This window comes from Engraulis encrasicolus, chromosome 24 (assembly GCF_034702125.1).
Source record: "Engraulis encrasicolus isolate BLACKSEA-1 chromosome 24, IST_EnEncr_1.0, whole genome shotgun sequence".
Lineage (NCBI taxonomy): Eukaryota > Metazoa > Chordata > Actinopteri > Clupeiformes > Engraulidae > Engraulis > Engraulis encrasicolus.
Genome location: NC_085880.1, coordinates 9,377,909 through 9,399,836, shown reverse-complemented (window position 1 = coordinate 9,399,836; position 21,928 = coordinate 9,377,909). Strand labels below are relative to the sequence as shown.

The window sequence follows — 21,928 nt, the reverse complement described above, 5'->3', positions numbered from 1 at the left end:
CTACTGGGGCGCATCACGCAATGTGGCTGCTCGCTCTATTGATGGCTGTGTTTTTATTCAACACATTCCCCTTGGCGTTTAAGGTCAAATAATTACATGAAAGTTTACAGAGCGAAATGTTTTTCCCAGTATGCCTACAGCATATAGGCTAACTTACGTGTCCAAATAACCTACCATTTTGTAGTAAAATAATCAAAGAGACACTTGTAGATAAAGTCATCATCATCATTATAAAACACTTCAGCTATTACAAATAGTCACGCATGGGCATTAACTTTGACGGGCAACATGAAAGTGAATCATCACAATAATGAATCATCACTGCCCCCTTTGGGCCAAGCAAAACCCTTGCGCATGGTCTTGAGCGCGCAAGAGACGGGCAATGGTTCAGGGATCCATGAAGAGGTACGAGGCGGCACGTACACATTTTGGCAAGATTCCTTCGCGGAATAGTTCCTGGAGAGGCATAGAAATCTGATAGGGGTTATCAAAAAGGAAGGCTCCTCGTAAAACCCTGATTATTATAAGCGTTGGAGAATTCGTTTGTGCAACAGATAACGTTTTGCCCTTGGCTTATCACATTTGGATTGTTGTTGTCAGACTACAGTATGCTCTTTTTGTTCTGTTGAAGTCACTTTCTATGCTGCATTTAGGCTTCCCTAAATTCTGTGCGTAATTCTGTGCGTAATTTAGGCAATACTTAATTCAAGAATCTTTCCTGTAGCAAGTTAAATATCTACCTATCTGTGGGGAATTAGTGGGAACTCCAGTGTATCTCACTATGGTCAATAATAGGTTTATAGCCTACATTTGTGTGACTTTTTAATTTAGATGCATTGTGCCTTTTTCAATACCAATCCAAAAATATTTTCAATTGCGTAAAGGTCCCTATAGACGACCCCGATTATTTATTTATAGCCAATGATGTAGCCCACGCAGGCGACACATTTACATTTGAAAAATAAACCCATATAATAAAATCATATGATACTGAAGCGTGAGAAGTTCTATGTTTAACTCTAAGACTGCCGGTAAACTTCATTTCCCGAGATGCAACACCGCTTGGCTTTACGCATTTTAATGGCGCAAGTCCTGAAAGGAAAGGGTACCCTGTCCACATGCCAGAACCAAACACAATCAGAAAGTGTAATATTACCTTTTTCTTGGGGACTTCTGTTATGCAGATCGCATCATATCAAACATTTAGTCACATTAGTTATTTTGCCCATGTCGAGGTTGAGAAATAGTTCCTTGAACTGAATATGTCTACTCTAGGCAAAATCCTTGTTGCACTTACACACTGACGTTGCGTGGGCGACAGTAAGCAAAGGAACTCACGCCAATTTTTTGTGCACCGAAATCTTCATTTGTGGGGGATATTTTAGGTTCTTTTCATCGTGTAGCGCAAGTTTCAAACAAGTCATGAGCAAAAGAGAAGGTACTTTGTCTGCCTCTTTCTGACGAGACTGAAACCCTGTGACTTTCATGATGGTTGGTTAGTTGACTGAATTGCTAGCTTGTTTACGTAGCATACAGCCCGTTAGCCAGTAATGTGTAAAGTAAATAATAGACAATTCACAATGTTGGAGCTCATTGATCATTGACATTTTTTTTCTCAGGGGAAGGATGTCCCCGCAAGAAGAAAACGGATGGTGCTCAGATGCAGAGGAACGATCAACGTGACGCGTCCAATATCAACCCATCATCTGCAGTGATAGCTTCATTCAGAGGTAATAGCCCAAGTTTTAGATTCTAAACTAATATTGAATGATAGCCCACTGCTGTCCAAACATCTTTTCACGAATTGATTTATTTTAAATCATGAAAGCAATGAAGAATGGCAAACAAATTTAAAGAATTAGAATGGCCAATTAAACGCCTCGTGCAAAAAACTGCTCAAAGAGTTCGAAGTTGACAGCTGAACAGTCTATTGACGGTATTGTGTTTTATCATTTTAACGTGTAATAGGTGACGGCATGCATTTGTAAGTTACTGTATCTAATAACCACTATTTGCTGTGGTATAGGCGTATGTGTAAAATGTTCTATACAGGAATACGAGTTACAGTCCAGCTATTATGAAATGAATACAATATTTGGCAGCACGGTTTCTAAAGGCATCTTTTCTGCCAGTGTTCCAGCAGGAGCTTGACACCAAACACGACAAGTACGAGCGGCTGGTCAAGATAAGCCGTGACGTCACCATAGAGAGCAAGCGGACAATTTTCCTGCTTCACAGAGTCACCACGTAAGGACACAAACACACACACACACACACACACACACACACACACACACACACACACACACACACACACACACACACACACACACACACCCTGTTTACAGGCATCTTGCATCTGTTCGTCTCCCTCGGGGCTGCGAACCTGCGACCTCCTCAACTACAATGGTCTAGCAATGGGAGGCACAGTACGATACCGCTGGACCAGTCCCCCAGCCAAACGGCATCGACACTGTATGAGGCTTTGGAAGGGAGGTTTACCAACGTTCCACGCCAACTATGCTAGTTACACATTCTTGCTTGCACATTTTCCAACATTACTTCCACCCATCTCTTGGGACTATAAAACAGATATGCATAGTATACGTATGTAGCGAAGGGGACTAGAGTTGCTCAGACCTTCTGGGGTAGTAAGCCCCAGTTTACTACCCCAGAAGGTCCGGGTTCGAGTCCCGGCTCGGTAACTCTACTCCCCTTCGCTACAACGTACATACATGCAAACATGCAATTTGTCTGTTTTTTTGGGAATACGGTATATGCAAACCTCCTTTGTCTAGGGGCTACAGGTTGTCTTCCTTTTTCTGGCACCTGTTAAGTTAAATTAATTGTTAAATAAAATATCTAATTATGAATGTGTGTGCCACTCACACATACATTGTCACAACACTTGCACATCCACAGACACCCATACACCTTTGCTGTTTTCATGCAGGTTTCACTGTTACTTATGTGTTGATCTGTTTTGATATACTGCATCTGTCAAATGATGGATATGTCATGAAAATGCTTTCTTTACCGGCACAGTAATAACTTTGTACTTTCTGGGTAACAACAGAGTAACAGAGAGAAGTTACAGGGTGTCTAACGGGTAAAACAGGGGGAAATTACCAAGTAAGTACTATGTAATACACCGTGTATCTCAAGAATTACTATGAAACTACTTGTCTGCGAGAAGTTACCTGTTAGATATTAAGAAAATACACAGTAATTTCTTTCTTGACAATTATATGGTATTTACTTATATGGTAATTACCCCCTTTTTACCTGTTAGATAATATGTAACTTATTTCTGTTACCCTCTTGTTACCCAGAAAATACACAGTAATGTCGTATGGTAATTAACTGTGCCGTAAAAGATTTTGTTAAGTAATGTTGTCATAGTGTTTCATTAATGTTGTCCTAATGTTTCCAGTGTGCCCAATGTGAATGAGGTGCTGGAAGAGGCGGACGTGAAGCTGGACGGCGTGAGGCAGAAGATCGGTCAGATCGCCGAGGAGCTGAGAGGAGAGGACTTGTATCAGTTTCACAGAGCGTTCACGCCAGGTTAGCAACCCGAGGATGCAACGTCATCGTCTCCTACTCTGGCTGTATTAATAAGTTAGGGCTTAATCTGGCTAAACTCACTTACATGGGAGATGTAGAGATGGCAACACGGCCCTCTGGCTAACATTAGATGTATGCATTGCTAATGATGATTATGATGGTAAGGAGGAGAATGATGATGGTGGTGATGGTGTTTGTGTGTTTGTGATTGTTTGCTGAAGAGAGTACCTATGTGACTCGAACGACTGACAAACAGTACGGGAGTACAGACAGTCAGGGTCACTGACTATAAAATCAAAACATGTGGGTAACGCTTTATAATAAGGTTCTTCTAATTCTAATTGTTCTTTTAATCAGTTATCGGCCTGTATCTAAAAATAGAACGTTGCAACTTGCGACTCATTTCGGCTGAGCGGGTCAGATTTAATGACGCATACATTGTGATTTAAGCCCCACCCGAGTTAGGCTCCTTCACCTGTGTGTTAAACCAGAGACGGTGTATTGGGTTAGAAGAACTAAGAAATGTTTTGGTTAAACCCAATGGCTGTGTGTCTTCCATGTGTGCTGGCGCCTCAATCGCTCCAGGGAAAAAGCTCGATTTTTGTCCTCAGGAACCACTCATGTCAGCAGATTCGTTGATATACCCAGCTTGACCAGATTCACAGGGCCACGAGAATTATTTGCAGTGACGTCAAACAATTTCAGTTTTTTAAGTGAAGCGAGTATAAACAACAACCCGTCTCAGGTGGAAAACAGTGGCGATGTGTATGGTCATGCCTATGCCACAAGTTTGTGAAGTGAATCAAAAATATGTTTGGGTAAGTGAAAGGGCTGGAATATAAAGCTACCACAAGTACCACTACTTCCTACAGGATGCGTGTACGAATGCCTTCCCATGTGTGTTTATATCAATTTTGCAGGCGATACCTCACATGAGCGCAAGGTACGCAGATGCGTGTGAATGGAGCAGTACTGACACAACCAGCGAGGGCGATAGCCTGGACTTCCATTTGGTCTCTCTATGCTGTTATCTTGACGTATCTGTGAGGGGAAAATGATGATAGAACAACCAAAAACAAAACACGTTTATTGTGCCGGTTCACATGACTAAATGCCGTCCGGGCAAGCCAACTTCTCCCTCCACTTGGACACCCACCCCTGTCTGTGTTTTCATTCTCATTATTAACTGATAGGAAAGCTATTTCCTGGGAGCCCCGGCTTAACATGCTGTGTATAGCCACACACACACATACACACACACACACACACACACACACACACACACACACACACACACACACACACACACACACACACACACACACACACACACACACACACACACACACACACACACACACACACACACATTATTACATGACTGAAACAACCGCAGATAAATCCACCCTATCAGCATCTCCCTTCTCTTCCACCCCACTGCTGCACTGCTCCCTCCCCGCAGTGGAGACTTGGCTCCTAGCACTGGTGTTTCTAAGGACGCTATCAAGTAAGGAAAGGGGTTGGTGGACAGGGAGGTGTGCGTGCGTGCCGTGCCTGCCTGCCTGCCTGCCTGCCTGCCTGCCTGCCGTGCGTGCCTGCCTGCATGTGTGCCTGCGTGCGTGCGTTGAAAGGAGAGAGACTGAGTGAGTTTGTGAGTGAGAGAGAAAGTGTGTCTGTGTGCGTGTCTGTGAGGGGGTGGGGTGGCTAAAGCGTTTTAGCTGATAGGGGAGCCTGCTGGTGGGAAGTGGCCTTTGAGATTAGGGTCTCGGACGGGGAAGTCGCTTACGCATCCTCCTCCTCCTCGTGGACGACGTGACCAGCTCCATTTCCTATCAATTAGGCCTCTGCGAATCAAATTTCTAGTTTATCATCTATTTTTTTTTTCTTTTTTTGGTCCTCCTGATAGTGATGGCGGGAGCTGCAGTGTATTGTGTTCTGTTTGTCTAGCTTACATTGTGCACTCTATCTCACATTGAGAGAGAGAGAGAGAGAGAGAGAGACTGGAATGGAAGGCTAATGGTGCTGTTGTTGCTGGCCGAAGCAGTAGGCCCATAATGGGTATTGCAGGGCGGGGGGGTTTGGGGGCGGTAAACTAAATGTGATAGTAATTGCCCCTGATACGAGGAGAGCTTTGATGAGGAGAGCAGACAGCATAGCGGACGCACAAAGCCGACTTTTTATGGCGCAGGCGTGTGATCGCTGCAGGTTGGACCAGTCATGTGTGGGTTTTTTTTAGTCCTAGATAAGGCCATGTTTTCAAACATGGGAACGTGCTTTCTCTCACATGTTAATCTCATAGACTGTATGGGCGTTGTCGGTTTATAGCTGTGAACATTGCCATGGGAAAGTTTTATGGATGTACACTTGTGCACCGCAACCTTCCTAGGTCATGATAAAGCGTGTTTGCATCTCCTCACCTTCACTGAGTGTTTGGGTTCATTTTCACTCAGTAGCCGTGAACGGCATGCTCAATTTCTAAAGTAAAATAAATGACTGAGCGTTGTGCGTGAAAAAGGACCGCAAACTTAAAACGGAGAAAAAACACACTCACAAGTTGAGTCTCATTATTTAGTATACCTCCATGTCCACAAGCAGACATGTCTCGACCCTTTAGCCACCATCAGTGCACACACCTATGTTTTTCATTTTCGCTCAGGCCACCGGGCTTTGCAGAGAGACCTTCTCATACCAAAGGCACGCAGTGAAGGGCAGCTACGTTGGTTTGCAATCTGTAATTGCTGTAATGAAGGAATATCAGCATGGAAAAAGTGCAAGGTCTACTTTCGTTTAAGAAGAAAGTGTTTGCACACAGTTTAAGGGACCAAAAGTATGTTTCGTTACAGTTGCATCATTTTTTCGTACACACTCAAGCAGCAGTTTGAATGCTGAAGAAATACACTGTATGTTAGGGTGCATCAGATGCCCCCTATGAAAAGATATTGCCTTGGCCCTATGGTAAAAATGTTCTACACCCAGTAAAAACACACGGTGTAAAATATTTTGAAATTTGGATATAGTCTACCGGGGCCACCAGCCCCATGAAAATAGAAAATAATGGTGATAGTCAGAATCTTGGAATAGAAATAGACATTTTGCTGCATAAAGCTGCCCAATAAAAAACATATTGTCTCAGCTCTGTGATAAAAATGTTCTATGCACAGTAAAATCACTCTGTGTAAAATATGTTGAAATTTAGATGAATTCTACCGGGTCCACCAGGCCCATGAAAATACAAAATAATGGTGATAGTGATGGGCAACCTGGATTCCAAAGCTGAAGTCCAGTGCCACATATTCCAAATGACATACCTAGTTTTACCTTTCCAGTTAGGGCAATTGGACAGGTAAAACCAGGTTAATTTGAAATCTGTGGCACTGGATTGTAGCTTTTGAAATCTAGGTTTGCCATTGTCTTAAAACAGAGGTGGACAAACCGCGTGACACATTTGCCCCAGCCAATATAATGAACCAGCTGAGCCTAATTACCAATTAAGCCAGGTTGATGAGATAATTAGTGAGATCACCTGTATTGGGAGCACAAACAGAAGGAATATCTAAGCAGGATGTGTATTCAGTCGATCCACTTACACAGACTTCAGTCTCAGGACAGACTGATGGTCAAACTGCTATATTTAGGCATATTTGCTCTTTTTGCAACACAACCTCAATTCCTTGCTGCCTTGGACCACTGCTAGTATCAAGCAAGAGATTGCAAAGCTGCATGACTGTTATATTTGTGTGTTTTCACTGTGTGTGGGCCTTCAATTCATGGAGGAGCATCTGTACCAAAGCTGTGAATGTTCCTTGGAATGCCTAGGCTACAAAGCGGTCAATACAACTTTATTGAAGAGTGCCATTACTTCTTTATCCCATCGCCTGTGGTAGTATTTCACTTTACTCCATCAGATGAGTACCATAACTTACCTAAGAGGCCCTTGGCAATGAAATCTGGACCTGGTGATACCCATGACATACCTAGAAGCCACTTAAAGTACAGGTTTTGGGGAAGCCACTCTTTCCAACATCACATACAGTTGTATTGTATGTACTATATTGAACTACTGCAGGGATTTCTTAAAAAAAACACAAGTCATTCCAAGGGAGCATTCACAGCTTTAGTACAGATGCTCCACAGGTATTAACAGCTACCTGTACAATCCTGTAGGCCCACAGGTGAAGCACACAAAAGTCATACAACTTCGCAATCTCTTGCTTGATACTGGCAGTGGGTCAGCTGGTTCATTATATTGGCTGCTATATTTGGAATATGTGGCACTGGACTTTGGAATCCAGGTTGCCCATCACTATCACCATTGTTTTGTATTTTCATGAGCCTGGTGGACCCAGTAGAATTAATCTAAATTTCAACACATTTTCCACAGAGTGATTTTACTGTGCATAGAACATTTTTTTTTATCACACAGCTGAGGCAATATGTTTTTATTGGGTAGCTTTATGCAGCAAAATGTCCATTTCTATTCAGGGCTGGACTGGGCAATAAATAGGGCCCGGGCACTTTTGGATTTAAGGTGGCCCCCTCATTATTACTAGTGCCGGAGAACTGACCCCGCACCCTCATGGGCCCCTATTTTCAGTAATGTAAAAAATAAAAAAAATGGGGGCCCACGAGGGTGCGGGGCTCACCGGGAAATGCCCGCCATGCCAGATGGCCAGTCCAGCCCTGTTTCTATCCAAGATTTTGACTATCACCATTATTTTCTATTTTCATGGGGCTGGTGGCCCCGGTAGACTTCATCCAAATTTAAAAATATTTTACACAGAGTGATTTTACTGTGCATAGAACATTTTTATCACAGAGCTGAGACAATATGTTTTTTATTGGGTAGCTTTATGCAGCAAAATGTCCATTTCTATTCCAAGATTCTGACTATCACCATTATTTTCTATTTTCATGGGGCTGGTGGCCCCGGTAGACTTCATCCAAATTTAAAAATATTTTACACAGTGTGTTTTTACTGGGTGTAGAACATTTTTACTATAGGGCCAAGGCGATATCTTTTCATAGGGGGCAACTGATGCACCCTACTGTATATCCAACTGGAGAACAGATGGGCAGATGACGTAACTGCAAATCATCTACCTGCGCTGTGTTCAGCTGTTATATTCAGTGCACTGAATTTCTGAATTAGTTTAGTTTAACTTCTATGTAGTTTAGTTTACTTTATTGGCTTATTTAACAGGGGTCATGTAAAGGACAGTTCCAGTACCAGAGATGGCCATACAGTACGTGAAGCTGCCTGAAGTGCTGCCACATTGCAGCCCATGGGTTCTTACTTAAATGCAGACTCCCATCGTCCCTTGCGCATTTGCCTGCTTGTGGCCTCGTGATGATGTCACTGACGACAGAAATGGATTTCAATATCTTGCAAAAGTGCAATTCTAATGTCATTTTATCATTTGCAATTGGGATGGTGAGTGAAGAATAGTCCCCTAAAATTTGTTGTGCCAAGGCTAACAGCAGGGAAACTTGATTGTTTTCTCCACGGAGGCGGGGTGTGAGCAAAATCCGAGGCCACACGCACAGGCCAAGGGTGGGAGTCTGCATATTGCAAAGGACCCCATGACTGATGTGCTGACCTCTGTGCTCCAGGGGAAGATGGTGGTGTTGGGTGTCACGCTCAGTGGTACCCAATGGAGGGTAACTCTGTTTGCCCGTATTTAGGGATGCAGTCCTGGCTCCGTCAGGTTACCATGGGCTTTCGTCCAGTGGAAATGCCGCACAGCAAAACTAAGGAGATTGGGGCGATTTTTTGGAATGAAATCTGTGATTTTCTGTTAGAAGTTTGGCATGTACATACGTTTTTTATTTTTTTTATATTACACAATATATGTCTATGGCTTATGTACTGAGAGAATGGATGAAGAAACAAGGTGAAACATTTGCAGTGTTACTTTAGAGATGTCTTACTGTACATCTTTTGTGATACAAAACACCTTTATTGAACAGTCATGATCTGATTATAATAGACCTACAGGGCATACTTGCGTAATATACAAATACAAGACACAAACTCACAAAAATATGACAAGTACACAGAAAGTTTTAGTCTGTAATACCACTGCTGTAGGCAAGGTGCTCTGTGCAGTAGGCGTTGGTTGCCCTGCACCCAGAGGCAGCCTTCATTTTATTCAGTTTCCATGGAGCCCTCAACTTGTCTGATATATGAATATCCCTACATGGTTCATATTTGTACTTGTCTGAGGTATGGAAATCAGTTCATGGTTCATATTTATAACCTGAAAGAACAGGTGTTGTCATGGAAACCTCCCAGCCATTTTTTTGTTTGTTTTTGGGAAAAAAATCACTGAAGCACTTCACCTGCTTTTATTCAATATTCTTGGTTTACTCGCAAAACAACCAATGCAAGCCTGAATAACGCCACAGGACTGAATCAAAGATCAGGCTGACATTGCTGCAATTGGCAACATAGCTGAAGTCTGGAACGAATACAACAGCACCCAGCCAGTGAGCAAGCTGAGGGTGTTGAGAGAGCTGTTGTTCAGAGGGGTGAGCACAACAAGGATTGTTTTGACGGGGTTGACAGGACACCAAAAGGACACCAAGGTCAACTGCTGGTCAGCCCATTGGTTGCACTGTGTCCCCAGCTCTGTCGAGATGGGCTGCTATGTTAGGGTGACCATATTTTTGTAGTCTGAAACCGGGACACTTTGCGCGTGACTTAAGGACAATATTTGGAGGGCGGGTCTGGAGGTCCTCCTCCAGAAAAAAATGTATTTTTTAGATGCATTTTTAGATGCATTTTAGATGCATGAATTTTAGGGGGAGGAATGACAAATCGCAAATGACTCCTTCAGACTTTCTATACAAGCGCTGGCTGCCATTAATTGTGGCAGGTAAACATGTAATCTTTTCCATATATTTACCCTGATAGACATGTAGCGCAATGTAGCGGGTGGCCAAAACCGGGACATATTTGTGTCCCGACAGAGTTTGCTCGGGACCTGGGACGTGCAGCTCTAAACCGGGACGTGTGGTCACCCTATGCTATGTCGAAAGAGCTACCGGTGGTAGCCTGTTAACATAGCTCAACTGCCAGACCTAACCCTTGGGTTGTAGCTCAGCTCTACTGGTAGGTCAAATTGACAGGAGGACACCCACTCTTTTTCTTCTGGACCTTTCTGTCCTTTCTGTACCCATGCCAAGCCATTGCCAGGCGCCAACAGCCTAATGACAGCTGACTTTATCAGTGCCCTGCCTGGCCCCGACTGGTTGGCATTGGGGACCGACCCTGGAGTGGAGTGGAGAGGAGTGGAGCGGGCAGGGCGACGATATGAGACGAGACGAGAGGAGGCCGCGGGCTACGCACGTTTCCGCATATACCAAATGTGACCTCTCCAGAGAGAGAGCGGAGGCGAGTAGCATGAGGGAGGGAGAAGGGGAGATTACGATTAACCAATCTCATCATCATTATCATGGGAACACTACGAGGAGGAAAAAAGGGAAAAAAAAGAAATTGAGGCCAAGTTATATAATATATTTGGAATTATTTATATATTCATTTGGAAAACATTGTGTTGTTTTAGAGTTCAAAAATGTCTTCATCGGTTGGTTGTTCTGTTAGGTGTTTAGAAGAGATTGCGGCTGAAGTGTTGGTGGAACGTTTTAACTGTATTTTACAAAATGCACATTCCAAATGGAAACTGATAGTTCTTTTGTATTGCGTCATATTGTGGTTGTACCTGCAGCTTATCAGTGGCGCACAACATTGGTAGATCTACAGTCCTGCTTCGTGTGAAAGGTTAATAAACAAAGTCATTGGATACCTGTCCAGCCATTTCTGATAAACCGCCGCCTATATGCCTATATCACTGCCTACTGTTGTTTAGATAGTATGTGTGTGTTTGCTAAAATAAACTGTGTGTGTGTGTGTGTGTGTGTGTGTGTGTGTGTGTGTGTGTGTGTGTGTGTGTGTGTGTGTGTGTGTGTGTGTGTGTGTGTGTGTGTGTGTGTGTGTGTGTGTGTGTGTGTGTGTGTGGAGCCACAGATGCGGCTGATCCTGGACGCCCTTTGATAATCTTATCACACTTCCTGTGTGGACTCGACATACTCAAGGCTCATATGCATATGGCTTTCATGTGTACTGCGCCATGACATTGCTGTGGCTGTGTAGGCCTCTCAAAGCCGCTCACCATGGAGGCTGATTTGTATATCATGTTTATAGTTACACAATCTTATTTAGTCTTCAAAACCGTTAACTTGTCTGCAACGGCACTTATTTTCTTATAGTGCTGCACGATTGTGGGGGGAAAATAATAATCCTGTTTATTTGGGTCAAAATGATAAATCACAATTATTCAGCCACAGTAAAAAAATAAAAAACAATTTTATGCAGAATGTTTTTTAAATCACAAAACGAAATATAAACATACATGTATTATGTGGGGCAGCAAAGGTAAAAGAAACCAAAATTGGTCACAAACAAGCAGTCATATTCTTGAGATCATTGCTAGTTTCTTCCGCCATCCGTCTGTTGATTCATCACTGTAGTTCCTTTCTCGTGTAGCCTGTGATTAAATTCTTATAAATACATTTTTACTTCCGCACGACATTCTTAATAACATATTGTGTTTGATGCATTACCATCCCTTTTGATTCACCCCGTTTCCTTCTTCCTCTCTCTTTTCCCCAGACATCCAGGACTATGTGGAGGCGACATAAATACTTTTTCACATTATCATCTTTCCAAACTTTGGTTATGATTTTTCTCTTGCCCTCCCCTGTTACTCTTTATAAATACTGTAGGCCTAATGTGTTTTTTCCAGTACTATTTTCTGTCCTCCATTTTTCCAGGCATCCAGGCATATGTGTTTAGGCCACATAAATACAGTAGGCCTAATGTGTTTTTTTTCCACTACTGTTTTTGTCTTCCAGGTATCCAGGAGTATGTGGAGGCCGTGTCCTTCCAGCACTTCATCAGGCACCGCACCCTCATCAGCCTGGAGAAGATCAACGCCAGACTGGTCTTCATGAGGCCGGAGAAGACTGAGGCCAAGGTAGCCGCACGCATACACACACACACGCAAGCAGGCACGCAAGAAGGCATGCACGCACACGTGCACACACCACACCACACACACGCACGCACACGTACACACACACAAAGATAAATGCCAGACTGGTCTTCAGGAAGACAGAGAAGACAGAGACCAAGGTAGCAGCATACATACACACAAACACAGTCAAATATTTATCAAGACTCGTGTTCTTGAAACCAGAGAGGACAGAGGCCAAACTAGCCACACACACACACACACACACACACACACACACACACACACACACACACACACACACACACACACACACACACACACACACACACACATTTATCCAGGCTGGTCTTCGTGAAGCCGGAGGTCAACGTAGCCGTCCGCACGCACACACCCCACAACACACACACACAAATATGTATCCAGGCTGGTCTTAATGAGGCCGGACAAAGCAGAGCCCAAGGTAGCTATCCACACAGTACACACCTATTGTACACACACGCACGCAAAGGAACTTAATTCATTGTCCAGACGGTTGGACAAGACAAATGCAAAGGTAGCCACACAGTACACTCTCCTCTATTTTTGTTACACATGCATGCACGCACGCACGCACGCACGCACGCACGCACGCACGCACGCACGCACGCACACACACACACACACACACACACACACACACACACACACACACACACACACACACACACAAGAGATCCAGCAGTACAGTTTTTTGCTCCTGGTGTTTGAAAACCAGGTACAATATTTAATTGAGGGAAAACCTTAAAATTCCACAGTTAGGTTATGAAATCAACCAGTGCAGATGATTTATTGTTTAGGCATTGCGTATCCTTTCATATACTAAAAACTGAAAGGCCAATTGAATGGCAATTTCCCTGATTCCCTGTGTTGTGGGTTGTGTATTGAATAAGTCAACTAAACTGAAAGTGCAGTGCATTGGACAGTTAATGAGTAAACACTACCAAAGTGGACAGCGCTTCAATCTCTCTCGCTTGCAATGCAAGGAAGGTCGACCTCCTGGCACGTATTTTTGTTTACGCAGTTCCCCATCTGGTATCCTTTCTTTTTACCGCACCATTCTGTCACAACAATCTTTTTTATGACCTTTCTTTCTGTCCTTCTGTCATTCTTTCCCTTTCCCCTCTCCCTCCACCTCTGTCTGTCTGACTGCCTGTCTTTCTTGTCTGTCTTGCTGTCTGTTTACTTCCGACGAGAAGTGACTACGTTTTTAACAGCACTTGCGCTCGGCTTATCAGATGGGCAAGAGTCGCTATCTATCTCCATGCTATTTTGGTCGCCCAGTCTCCTCCATGAGCCGCTGCACACCGCTGCACTGACAAGACTCTACTTTGAGCTTTGGATTGTTGTCAGGCCTCTAGCCAAACCAGTCCCGGTGTGTTTTGGGTGCCACCCCCAGTGTTGCCAGATTGGGCGATTTCCAGCCCAATAGGGCTACCGAGGATGGCCGCCTGTAGGTAAAAATGGATTTTGCAGAAAAAAACGGCCAATTATTGGCCATAGAAATCAATAGAATTGGGCGGGATTTTGTGCTTCTAGGCGGGTTTTCAGCATTTTTTGGGCTGGTTATCATCAGCCTCATCTGGCAACCCTGGCCACCCCCCGCTACTGTACGTGCCTAGTTTAACGGTTGCACCAACATCTCTCTCGCTGCCATCTTTTTTTTTCTTTTCTTCGTTTCGGTTGTTTGTTGTTGTTATGTGGTGCAGATGGTAATCTGTATGAAAATAAGCTGTATTTAGGCAGCGATCTCTGGTAAAATACCTGAGGGAGGAATTTGAAGCTAAGGGAAAGGGATGATTTGAAGCTAAAAATAGGCCGCCGTGCCATGCGGCATTGCCACAGCTTTGCTGATCTTCGATGGTTCGAAGTTAAATAAACATCTTGAAGAAGACCTGAAGTCGCGCCTATGCACATGCTCAGGCAGAATTACATAGAGTCTACGAATTAAAATGTGTGTTTCTGGAATGCTGCATGCAATCTTGATTTCCTTTAATTTTACAGACAGTGCTGTCTGTATGTTTTCACCTTTGTGCAGGAGCTGTGTTAAGTTTTCTTCCCAGCTGTACAAGAGACGAGACTGAGCAAAACAAAATGCACGTTTTCTGGTAGACTTTGTTTTACGATGCTTGATGATAATAAAGATTATGATGATATTTGCTGTATATTTAGATATTTTGTTGTGATGGGGTTAATTCATTTTTCACGTGTGCTACCAATAAAAAGCAGGTGAGAATATGAAACACTATCACTGAAATAAATCCCTGGTGTGCACATGGCAAAGAGTCCTATTTTCTTTGAACAAACCTAGCCACAGATATTGCCACTATGTGTACTGTACTAGTGTAACCATATGATTTAGCTTCATTGTTTGATTAGCTTACTTACCTACGTAGCTGATAAGCACACTTCAAAAGCCTCAAACATTCACCTATGTCATTATGACATAAATGCACATTGTAAAAGGAAGGGTTGCAGATTGTAACTTTTGAATAAACACAAGATACGACTGTACTTCTGACATTTTGAGACAAGAAATACATGCCTTCTACATAACTTTTGTGCCTTTATTAGATAGGACAGTAGAGAAAATAATGTGAATCTTTGGGGGAGAGAGATGGGATACAAATTTTCAAGGCCAAGTTCAAACCTGAGGCCCCACTGGCAATGGCTCATTTTTAAGGTTGGTAAAAAAAAAGTACCTTTGGCCCGCCTAATCCTAAACTTAGAAGTAGTTAGTTGATCTGTGCACTTTCCATGTATACTTCTTCAGTAGTTTGACAATGTCCTCAACTAACACTGTCCTCAACTAAAGATGACGTATTCATGACCCTTCAGAACCCATCACTCCTGACCTTTCAACTAGGGCTGCACGATATCAGAAGAAAAAAAGATACTCGATAACAGCATGCAATACCTCGATAGAGATATTTAAACGATATTTAGAAATACAGCCAACTGTTTTTCGTGTCACTACTTTGTCGGTCTGTGTGGGGGCGTGGATTTGGTCATGGCAGGCTTCTTGCGCATTTGTTGACATTCAGTTTGTGATTGGACTGCACAGAAATGTTTTCCTTATTAGCGATAATAGTCATTTTCACGATACGCATATCAAGTGACTTCCAGACAACCCATTAGTAGTACACCTCAGTTGTTAACCTACCTCTCTCCTTCTCTCTCCGCCCCCACCTCAATTACTGCACCCCAGTTATAACCTAGCCTTCTTCTCTCCTCGCCCACAACAGACGGATGAGGAAGTCGCGCCCTCTCGGCCGGAGCCGGCCATCCTGACGTTCCAGGTGACCCCTACGGACTACCTGCTGGGCGTGGCCGACCTGACGGGGGAGCTGATGCGCATGTGTATCAGCAGCGTGGGGAACGGCGACATGGACACGCCCTTCCAGCTCGGCGGCTTCCTGAGGGAGGTGCATGATGGGTTCTCCTACATCGGCAACACCGGGCCCTATGAGGTAGGGTGGATGGATGAAGGGACGCACGCACATGCGCGCACACACGCTCACGCACGCACACACACGCACACACACACACACACACACAAAATACACATACTTCCTGAGGGAGGTGCATGATGGGTTCTCCTACATCGGCAACACCGGGCCCTATGAGGTAGGGTGGATGGATGAAGGGACGCACGCACATGCGCGCACACACGCTCACGCACGCACACACACGCACACACACACACACACACACGTAGGTTCTCCTCCATGAAGTAGGCTGGTTGGATGGACACAAGCATGCGGTATTCGGACAAATCTCCGCCGGGACAATTCTCTGCTCCTCAGACAAAACTCATCAAATTGTCAACATGAACATTTTCCTCATTATGTTGTTTTTGGTTTGTCTTGCTGACGGGGATGGGCCTAGGCGTGAGTTTTGATCTAGGCACAGTTTTACATTGATCTCCCATTGAAAACCTATGATGATTACCATGAGCGGAGTTTTGTCTGCCTTTGCAAATTTGGTGAGCGGATATGATTATGTCCAGTTTCCACGCATACACATGTTTTTCTTTTTGTTTTGGCAGCCAGGTTTAGATTTTAGTTACCCATAATATTCACGTTTGTCAGTCCCACCAGGAAATCGCGGGCATTTTCTCAAAAAATCGCGGTCGGAATTACCAGATGGTGCACGAGGATTTCCAGAAAATCGCGATAAAAGTTGCGGAGCTTCTTACTGTGTTGTTGCGATTTTGTTGCGGCATGAAGTGAAAGGTGCGATTTTTGTTGCGATTTTTAATGTGTTTCCCCACGCTTGAAAGTAAAGGACACTGCCACATTCCAGTCCTCTGGTGTTTTTATATTATTTCCATTTTTATATTATAATTTTGGTTGTTAGGCAAAGCAGGGAAGCTGCCAGGGCGAGTTTTTAGCCAGAATGTCGTCGTGAAAAGTTCCATCTCTTTCATGCTGCCATTACGACACCCTTCATTACAATGCTGTTTATGGCCGTTTGACTCTGTTTTAAATGTCATCACCGTTTCAAATTGTAAGCATACAAACTTCGTATCATGTCGATATCCATTCCTGACTTTAAAAAGTGGATACATAATTAACTATAAGTAGGCGGGCGGAATTGGGCATGTCCACCCAGTTGAAGAGGCTGCGCGACAGGAACTCTTGTGACTGAAATCCTGGTTAATGTGAGTCGTCTGCTACACATAGCCTGCCTGTGTCGGCGTTTAATTTTCAAGCTTGTCAAAAGCAACACAAATAAAAGCAGAGAGAGGGGTCGCTTTCGAAAGAAGGCATAGCCTAGGTTTTTTTTGTTCTCCCGCGCCGTCAGCCGGCTTTAAATTAACGGCTGATGATCATCATTCAATGTAACGAGGATGGAGTTCACAGATTTCCTTTTGTGAAGGGTGCTTGCTGAATAATGCTCAGAAATTATATTAATTTTGGTGCTCTTGTGAATATAAAAGACGACGACATTGTTATCTATAAAACACCACGTCGCCTGCAGAACGGAGGTCTCAGCTGTCAATCAATAGGCCTACCGTCAATCGCACAAGGAAGAGAGAAGGAGAGGGAGAGACAGAAAGTAGTTTTCCAACTTACTCCCACAGCTTTCCAACGTGTCTGCTCTGGATTTATTCATGTTCAGTGTTCCTTGTCCGTTTGACCGCGCCAGGTTAAACGAAAGTGATTTCACGACACGGTCACCACGGTCACCAAGTGCTCGTATCCAGCCATAGCCCAATTTGCGCGAAAGAGATTACTATATCGGCCAGGCACGCACGCAGCGTTCACAATGAAGGATGGAAATTACTGCTTTGTTGTGGACAAGGCATTTGCGCATCTCAATTCGGAGGGAAAATGTTGCCTTCTGTATGCGCACAAGTCAAACACCAAAGTGGTCCAGCAGGTGGACCGCTTTAGAAAAAAGAAAACACATCTTGTTGTAGGAGCCCTATACTTGGCGTAATGTAGATGACTGTCATGAAGTGTTAATTATATATTTATGTAGGCCTACCACATTTTAAAAATGTAGGCCTATTGGTTATGCCAGACTAGTCATACATTTTCCCTCCTGTGACCATGCGAGCAGACGCGCAATGAGAACATGGCGTTTCCTACATTCGTATTTATTAGTTTTTTCCCCCCTCACCGACAACTTTGTACATGCATAGTAAAGTGCTGGGACTGATTGCTAGGTTACTTTTTTATTGTATTTTTTTATTGTATTATCCTTTTTGAAAGGAAGTTTGTCGACGTCAGTGAAGTCAGCGCAACATGGATTGGTTCAAAGTGTTCAAAGTTGCGGGAAATCGCGGTGATTGGTTAAAGTTGCGCTCTCGCGCAGAATTCGCGGGAATTCATTGAAGTTGCGAAAAACGACGCGATCGCAACATCGCGATTTCCTGGGGGGACTGTTTTGTTAAATGAATCAAATCATTAATTTCAATAATTTCATGTCGTTCACTGAATTGAGTCACAGATTCACATTGCTCATCACTTTCAATTCCGAGTGTCTGTAACACATTGCTCCAGGGACTATAACCAATGCCTTGTATCTAAAAAACTGTCGCTTTGGATGAAAGTGTCAGCTAAGTGTAATGTAATGTAATGTAAAGTATGGCTGTGGAGTGCTGCTGTTGTACTAATGTGCACTAAATTGTTTCTAGTCATTAGAAACAAGCTGGCTCACTTCAAAGAGACTGGGCCAAGGATGACTGGAGCACGTCGTGCAAGTGTGACTAACGTTTCGACGCAGTGCGCCTTCCTCAGAGTTCAAGATTGTTTCTAATCATGTTCACTAAACGTCCCTTCCAGGTGTCCAAGAAGCTGCATACGCTGCGCCAGAGCCTGGCCAAGGTGGAGGATGCCTGCTACACCCTGCGTGTGCGTGGCTCTGAGATCCCCAAACACATGCTGGCTGACGTCTTCTCCAGCCGCGCCCTCATGCTCGACACAGAGGAGGGCATGGCCTAGCCCGACGCAGGCAGCCATTACACACACACATCCACACACACGCATGCACACTAACACACACACACACGCAGACACACACAAGCACGCAGACACACACACACACACACACACACACACACACACACACACACACACACAGGCAGACACACACACACAGGCAGACACACCCACGCACACACATGCATGCAGACACACACACTCACGCAGACACCCACGCGCACACAGACACCCACGCACTCAGACACACACATTCATGCAGACACTCACATCCACACGCTCATCCACACATGTACAGACACACACGCACACATGCACATTCATCCACGCATACACACACTCATCCATACATACACACACTCAGCCATGCATGCTTAGACATACCCAGACACACACACACACACACACACACACACACACACACACACACACACACACACACACACACACACACACACACACACACACACACACACACACACACACACACACACACACACACACACACACACACACAGCTTTTCCTGTCTTGTTCCTTCTGGGGAGGTATTTTGAAAAACAAGGTAAAGATACAGCAGGGTATGCTATAAAGGTGGTGCTTAACTTGGTTTGCTTTACCCAGAGGTAGCTGTGAAGCTTAGAGAAGAGCTTATTTGAAAGTATTTGTTTAGTTGACAGAGTAAATCTGTTGGCTCTTCTCACAACTAGCTTACACCTATCCTTGAGTGAGGCAAGCCAGGATTTGATACCACCTTTGTAAGATACTCTCCACAAGTTCACCCACCTTGAATATACTACATACTGGGTACTTTGAATACCCTCTCTTTTGCGTTACTTTGCTCTGCATGTAAAGAACATTCAACATTTTTAGTCCCTGGAGTACAGTCAGGTGTTGGTTCTTTTGCCATTGCCGTTTAACATGTTTCTCTTTTTCCTTTTTGGAGGGTGAACCTCTTTTTGTTGGGTGCAGTCTTCAGTCAGACTTGGAGACTTTTGTTGGCTTTGTTTAAAGGTGTATTTGTTTGCATGTAGCAAACAGCTGTTTCATACAATGATGTAAATGTGATTTGCTTGGTTCCGTTTACTGGTTTATGTGATGTGCATTGTAATGCAGCAAAGATATGACTTTTTAATAAAACATTTTTGGTCATAAATTGTCGTCTGATATGCAGAATCGGGCCCTCATTGCATTTAATGTATTGGGTGCAAGTCTCTTTCAGATTACTTTGTCCTGGGCCCGGTCAAAACTGTTAACAGCCCTGCCAACACCTGTATTCTTTTGACAATAGTGAAGTCAGGGTTCTCATGGGTCATGGAATTTTTGGAATATCATGACATTTCTTTACACTTTTTCCAGTCATGGAAAGTCATGGAATTTTACCATTTTATATGCACAGTCATGGAATTTTCTTTGCAGTTGTGCAGAAGCAAAAACTTTTTGTTTGGTGTTTAACATTGCTTCTTACTGGTTATACCAAAGATTCTCTAATTCTAATGCATTTAGATCGTCTCTGGTTATACTACAATGTTTCGCCAGAGACGGTTTGGTTTCGCGCTGTAATGTGCAACATTCTAGAATGCAATGAGCCCACCTACGTCTGGTAGTGCCTTGACGTTGGCTTTAGGGGTGAAGATAGCCTAATCTTCAGTTTTTACACTTTTAAAAACGTTTTAACGTCATTTCTTTTAATGAAAGTGGTCATGGAAATTCAGCTTTTTGGGGTCTGGAAAGTCATGGAAAATCATGGAACTTGATATCTGAATCAGAGTGGGAATCCTGTGAAGTATGTGCTTGCTTGCCCATTGGCACGCCACTGGCAAGTCCCACACATACAGTACCAATGCAACCGGGAGGTTGGCGCTACCCGTATGCCCCTTTAGCCACCAGCCCTGAGTTGTCTCCTGGCAGTGGGCACGGTCGTGTCTGTCTGCCTACCAACCTGGAATGATCGTTCTGTATTTCCTAAGAAGGAGATGTGCCGAAGCACAAAGCGCTTCGTAATTGTGCCTCATTCACGAGTAAATTGGCCAGAAAATGCTGCTCTCAAGGTTTGGTCTGTGTGCGCGCTATTGCCGCATTTAAATACTGGGTGTAATTCGCAGTCACCGTTAGAATTTTAGAAATTTAATTTACTGCTAATTATCAAGTCAGGAAATAAATTGTAGTTAAATCACATGCATTTTATTTATATTAATAATTAAATACACTATTTAAATGTTATGTTGTACTTCTTTATAATAATATTTGTTCGTATTGAGGATTTTTGTTCTGGAAATGCAACCGTTAATGTTCCCCAACCCCAATCCCCAAAGCAGGCTGTGGGTTTCTCCACTGTCACGCAATGGGCCAAGTGACTGACCGACCCAGCCTTTGGACTGTGGGAACACAAGCTGTGTGTGTGAGAGAGAGAGTGAATGTGTGTGTGTGTGATTCAGTTTGTGTGTGTGATCGAGAGAGTGTGTGTGTGTGTGTGCGTGCATGCGAGCATGAGAGAAAAATAGAGTGTGTGTGTGCGTGTGCGTCTGAAAGAGAAAGAGAGATGGCTGCAAAATCTCCCCTCAGCACCATTGAGTTGTCTTTTTGTAATTTAAGACAAAGCTCACAGCCAAGGCAAGCTGAACTGGACTCCGGGCCTGGTTGCTTGCTCTGGTGTTGGTGCCGGGGAGTTAGAGCAGGGCCACTGACACCTTTGGCTGGAACGTAGGATGAAGTCATCTGAAAGCCACCCCACCCCCCAATACATACTATTTAATGGGGACCCAATTCTGGTGCCACTTTCTCTTTGGGCCCAGGACAGCGTACCCGTTTGTCCCCCGTGGTCAGCTTCCCTGCGTTTGAGTATG

The 21,928-nt window shown here is 43.9% G+C and overlaps 1 protein-coding gene across 2 annotated transcripts; it reads left to right on the top strand.

Annotated features, from left to right (window-relative positions):
* The first annotated feature begins 1,090 nt into the window (after window positions 1-1,090).
* Window positions 1,091-20,238, top strand: tsnax (translin-associated factor X). 2 transcript variants are annotated; one of them, XM_063190989.1, is made up of 7 exons: window positions 1,091-1,146; window positions 1,620-1,730; window positions 2,133-2,247; window positions 3,434-3,564; window positions 12,478-12,599; window positions 15,881-16,105; window positions 18,929-20,238. In XM_063190989.1, exons 1-7 carry the CDS (start codon window positions 1,119-1,121, stop codon window positions 19,085-19,087), a joined length of 891 nt encoding a protein of 296 aa, XP_063047059.1. In that variant the 5' UTR covers window positions 1,091-1,118; the 3' UTR covers window positions 19,088-20,238. The 2 variants fall into 2 exon arrangements, with proteins under 2 accessions (XP_063047059.1, XP_063047060.1); XM_063190990.1 differs by lacking the exon at window positions 1,091-1,146 and adding an exon at window positions 1,202-1,438.
* Window positions 20,239-21,928: the final 1,690 nt, after the last annotated feature.

Coding starts and splice junctions, on each gene's coding strand:
- tsnax (XM_063190989.1), top strand. CDS start 1,119: ATGCCAGAACCAAACACAATCAGAAAGT. Junction 1,731..2,132: donor AGTGATAGCTTCATTCAGAG/GTAATAGCCCAA, acceptor CTTTTCTGCCAG/TGTTCCAGCAGGAGCTTGAC. Junction 16,106..18,928: donor GCAACACCGGGCCCTATGAG/GTAGGGTGGATG, acceptor CGTCCCTTCCAG/GTGTCCAAGAAGCTGCATAC.